Raw genomic sequence first — 5,663 nt, 5'->3', positions numbered from 1 at the left:
CGGTCGGTCGGTCGGTCGGTCGGTCGGTCGGTCGGTCGGTCGGTCGGTCGGTCGGTCGGTCGATCGATCGATCGATCCATCCATCCATCCATCCATCCATCTATCTATCTATCTATTTATCTCTCTTTCTCTCCCTAATCTGTCATCTCTCTCTTGCTGCAGTGAGTGCAACGAGATCCTGGTCGACCTGATATACTTCTACAAGGACGGCAACATCTACTGCGGCAGACATTACGCAGATCGCATGAAGCCCCGCTGTGCAGCCTGCGACGAGGTGAGGACGAGTGACGCGCGTGGTGACATGTGGGGTGACACGCGGTGACAGGGTGACAGGGTGACAGGGTGACACATGGTAACATCTACTGCGGCAGACACTACGCAGATCGCATGAAGCCTCGCTGTGCGGCCTGCGACGAGGTGAGACGCGGTGACACACGCCTGGTGACACGTGTTGACACGCGGTGACATGGGGTGACACGAGGTGGTCGGGTGACAGCGCGATAGCTGTGCTGTGGGGTGACACACGGTGGCACGCGATGGCATGTGGTGACAGCATGACAGCGGTGAAGTGCGGTGACACACGTTGATGTGGGGTGACACTGTCAGGTGACCGCGTGACAATCTGTTTCTGTGCCTCTGTATGTGTGTGCGTAGCGTGAGTGTGTGATGCGTGTAAAGTGGCAGCCTTACATGTGTGTACATATTCCAGTCTTAGTTCAATTGTCATAATTTCTATACTTTCACATGGCCATGCACAATTTTATTATTTGTCCTACATCGATCTATATTTATGTACATGTACCAGTACAGTGTGTGTCTATATTTATGTACATGTACCAATCAAATGTGTGTCTATATTTATGTACATGTATCAATCAAATGTGTGTCTATATTTATGTACATGTACCAGTCAAATGTGTGTATATATTTATGTACATGTACCAGTCAAATGTGTATCTATATTCATGTACATGTATCAATCAAATGTGTGTCTATATTTATGTACATGTATCAATCAAATGTGTTTCTATATTCATGTACATGTACCAGTCAAATGTGTGTCTATATTCATGTACATGTATCAATCAAATGTGTTTCTATATTCATGTACATGTACCAGTTAAATGTGTGTCTATATTTATGTACATGTACCAGTCCAGTGTGTGTCTATATTTATGTACATGTACCAATCAAATGTGTGTCTATATTTATGTACATGTACCAGTCAAATGTGTGTATATATTTATGTACATGTACCAGTCTAATGTGTGTCTATATTTATGTACATGTACCAGTCAAATGTGTGTCTATATTTATGTACATGTATCAATCAAATGTTTGTCTATATTTATGTACATGTACCAGTCAAATGTGTGTCTATATTTATGTACATGTACCAGTCAAATGTTTGTCTATATTTATGTACATGCACCAGTCAAATGTGTATCTATATTTATGTACATGTATCACATAAACGTGTTTAGATATTTATGTACATGTAGCACACAAACGTGTGTCTATATTTATGTACATGTATCTCACAAATGTTTGTCTATATTTATGTACATGTATCTCACAAACGTTGTATCACACAAAAATGTGTCTATATTTATGTACATGTATCGCATAAACGTGTGTCTATATTTATGTACATGTATCACACAAACGTTTGTCTATATTTATGTACATGTATCACACAAACGTGTGTCTATATTTATGTACATGTATCACACAAACGTGTGTCTATATTTATGTACATGTTACGTACCACACAAAACTGTGTCTATATTTATGTACATGTAGCACACAAAACTGTGTCGATATTTATGTACATGTATCACACAAATGTTTGTCTATATTTATGTACATGTATCACACAAACGTGTGTCTACTCTATATTTATGTACATGTAGCACATAAACGTGTGTCTATATTTATGTACATGTATCACACAAACGTGTGTCTACTCTATATTTATGTACATGTAGCACACAAACGTTTGTCTATATTTATGTACATGTATCACACAAACGTTTGTCTATATTTATGTACATGTAGCACACAAAACTGTGTCTATATTTATGTACATGTAGCATACAAACGTTTGTCTATCTTTATGTAAATGTAGCACACAAAACTGTGTCTATATTTATGTACATGTAGCACACAAACGTTTGTCTATATTTATGTAAATGTAGCACACAAAACTGTGTCTATATTTATGTACATGTAGCACATAAACGTGTGTCTATATTTATCAGTCAAACTTATGTTTGTGTTTATTTACATACATCAATCTAACTTGTCGTGCGTGTGTATCTGTTTATATGTATCCGTTCAACCCATATTTATATTTATTTAGTATGTAGAAATCCAACGCATGTGTTTGTATTTATTTGCATACATCAATCTAACTTCCAGTGCGCATGTCTCTGTTTATGTGTCTCAGTTAAACCTATGTTTGTATTTATTTACCTGTGGAAATCTAACGCGCGTGCTTGTGTTTATTTACATACATCAATCTAACTTGTCGTGAGTATGTATCTGTTGATGTGTGTCAGTTCAACCTCAATGTTTGTGTTTATTTACCTGTGTACCAGTGTTTGTGTTCGCAGCTGATATTTGAGAGAAATCTGACTTGCTGTGAGTGTTTATCTGTTCACATGTTTCACTTCAACCGTCAGAACATCAGTTCATGTGTTTGTGTTTATTTACCTGTGGAAATCTAACGCGCGCGTGTCTGTGTTTGTGTTTGCAGCTGATATTTGCGAGGGAGTACACACAGGCGGAAGACCAGAACTGGCACATCAAGCACTTCTGCTGCTGGAACTGTGACACGCCGCTAGGGGGACAACACTACGTAGCCAAAGACAGCAAACCCTACTGCCTCGGCTGCTACGAAAACATACTTGCCAAGGTAGGCCACCAGAGGGCAGGCTAGTTGAGATTCGTTGTTGCATTTTTGTTTTACTACACTTACAGGTTCCTCTGAATAGACATGGAGCTATATTTTATTATACTTATTATAATAAGAATGAATATATATATATATCAGGGTTCGTAGCGGGTCTTCCAAAGTCTTATAAGTACTTATTTTGCCAAAAATAAAATAAGGGCCCTTATTATTACTACTTTTGGTGAAATCTTAGAAAAGTACTGAATAGTCCTTATTTTTTGCCAAAGGACCATTTTTCAACATTGTTTTATAAACTGTTCTCGACTGAGAGTAAAAATTGTTGTATATATAATACGGAATAATTAAATCTGCTGTGCAATTGTGTATATAAATATTATTAGTGTACTTTAATAGTCGGTGTACTTTAATAGTCTTATTTTGGCCTCCAGAAAGGGTCTTATAAGTCCTTATTTCAACATGTGTCTTACTACTATGAACCCTGTATATATATATATATATATATATAGTATAATATAATAGATACATAAAAAAGGAGAGCGTACAAACAGGTGAAATGCTGAAACCATGCTTGCCCATATTGAGTCGAATGCTGAGATAATGAGCGGTGAAAATCTGGTATTTTCGCCGAACACCGACTAGACATTAGTCAGTACTGCGACCAACTCTCGTTTTGTGGCCAGTGTGTTGCTTCCGGTCGCCGCTGTGTAGCGCCATGGTAGCGCTGACTCAAGTCATACTACCAGAGTTTACTATACATCCAGCGTGAGGTGGGCGTGAGGTGGGCACAGGTGGGGGTCATCACTATGGCAATCAATAACAAACGTCATTCATTCCATTTGTCAATCATTGACGGAAACACGCGAGGTCTCCCGAAGTTATCTCAAAACGAGAGTCGGTCGCAGTACTGACTAATGTCTAGTCGGTGTTCGGCGAAAAGACCAGATTTTCACCGCTCATTATCTCAGCGTAGAGGCATCGTAGAGACGAGCGGTTTGTTTTATATTAGCAAGGTAGGACAGCTGATCAATAATACTGCAAAGAATCGTCAAAATAAAACGGGGAAAGTTTATTTATTCGACTAATACTGCAACATGGTTTCAGCATTTCACCGTTGTACGCTCTCCTTTTTTATACGTTCTTGATGTTATTATATTGTTACGATCCTATATATTATACTTTATATCCAAATTATTTATGTTATGCTAATGCAGGTTACAATTCGTAATTGTAAAGCCAGCCTGATTACCTCATTAAAATGACAGTATATAATTATTGCACATAATAATAACTCTAATATATATATAAAGCATTATAACAACATACAATATTATTGTAATTAATATTATTGTATTTAATGTAAACTGCTCTTGTCATCATAACGTAATAAATAATAACATAAAATTTTTTAATTTTTTTAACTCCGCCTGTTCGCTTGTCTTCCGCGCGCAGAGCTGCCTGACGTGTGGTAAGAAGATCCCGGCGAACGTGCAGCGACTCAGCCACAAGGACATGCACTGGCACGCCACGGCCACCTGCTTTGCCTGTTCCGCGTGCAAGCAGAGCCTGCTCGAGAAACAGTTCATGGTCAAGCAAGGTCTGATTTTCTGCAGCGTAAAGTGCAAGCGCGAGATGCTGAAGCACGTCACGCCTGTGTAGGGGGCGCCGGCGGCAAGTGCCGCCGCGGGAGAGTGTATAGGGGGCAGCACTGATGGTGAGACTCTACGTAGGGGGCGACACCGAGGGTGAGACTGCGTAGGGGGCGACACTGGCAGCAAGTCTGCATATAGGGGGCAGCACTGACGACGAGAATCTACATAGGGGGCGAACACTGGTGGCGAGTCTGCGTGTAGGGGGCGCCACCGACAGAGAGTGTATAGGTGGCAGCACTGACGATGAGTCGCGTCGTAGGGGGCGACACTGATGGTAAGACTTGGGTTAGGGAGTGGCACGGTGAACAGACATGATGGCAAACTGTTTCGCGGGGCAGGGGAACAAGACAAGTTACTACTCAGATGTGAGGTGGCTCTCTCATTGTGTCTTTTAAGAGGTTTTACTAAATGCAATCATATATATATTGTGGCGAAGACGGCATCTGTGTATATATTCATGCGTGCATGTGCATGTCTGTGTGTGTGTGTGTACGTGCGCGTTACTAGGGTGTGTATGTGAGTGCGTGCGTGCGTGCGTGCATGTGTCCATGCGTTTGTGAGAGCTTGTACGTACGTGTGTGAATGTGTATGCGTGCGTGTGCGTGTGTTATGTATGTGTGTGCTACGTGCGTGTGTTATGTATGTGTGTGGTACGTGCGTGTGTGTGTGTGTGTGCGTGCGTGCGTGTGTGTGCGTGTGTGTGCGTGTGTGTGCGTGTGTGCTTGTAGTATATATGTTTGTAGTGGAGCGAGTTGGGTTGGTGAGAAGGGTATTCAACTGACCAAGGAGCTAAATATAACAAGGAGAGGAAGCGGATTGGCTGTGCGCTTTTTGCCTCAAGGGCGCCATCTATGGACCATAATCAGCCGAACCCAGAGACAATAGAACACTAATCAGTTCTAGGGTCTCTGCCGAACCCAAATTTGGGCCAGATATGGCGGCGCTTCCTCTCCTTGTTATATTTAGCTCCTTGCTACTGACAACATGAAGATAAAGCAAGAAGAGCACCATTGCACTTCTAAGAAATACTGACCATCCCACCGGCGCCGATTGCATGTGAATATTTATAATAAATGTGGCCAAGAAAAAATCCTCGT

General features: G+C 41.1%; 1 protein-coding gene across 1 annotated transcript; it reads left to right on the top strand.

The window, feature by feature from the left end:
• Positions 1–155: 155 nt before the first annotated feature.
• On the top strand, positions 156–5,098 carry LOC106817977 (testin-like). Its single transcript, XM_014822681.1, has 3 exons — positions 156–274; positions 2,759–2,917; positions 4,367–5,098. Exons 1-3 carry the CDS (start codon positions 245–247, stop codon positions 4,571–4,573), a joined length of 396 nt encoding a protein of 131 aa, XP_014678167.1. The 5' UTR covers positions 156–244; the 3' UTR covers positions 4,574–5,098.
• Positions 5,099–5,663: the final 565 nt, after the last annotated feature.

Source organism: Priapulus caudatus, unplaced genomic scaffold (assembly GCF_000485595.1).
Source record: "Priapulus caudatus unplaced genomic scaffold, Priapulus_caudatus-5.0.1 Scaffold1959, whole genome shotgun sequence".
NCBI lineage: Eukaryota > Metazoa > Priapulida > Priapulimorpha > Priapulimorphida > Priapulidae > Priapulus > Priapulus caudatus.
This window is presented reverse-complemented; position numbering and strand designations above follow the sequence as displayed.

Coding starts and splice junctions, on each gene's coding strand:
- LOC106817977 (XM_014822681.1), top strand. CDS start 245: ATGAAGCCCCGCTGTGCAGCCTGCGACGAG. Junction 275..2,758: donor GCTGTGCAGCCTGCGACGAG/GTGAGGACGAGT, acceptor TTGTGTTTGCAG/CTGATATTTGCGAGGGAGTA. Junction 2,918..4,366: donor ACGAAAACATACTTGCCAAG/GTAGGCCACCAG, acceptor TTCCGCGCGCAG/AGCTGCCTGACGTGTGGTAA.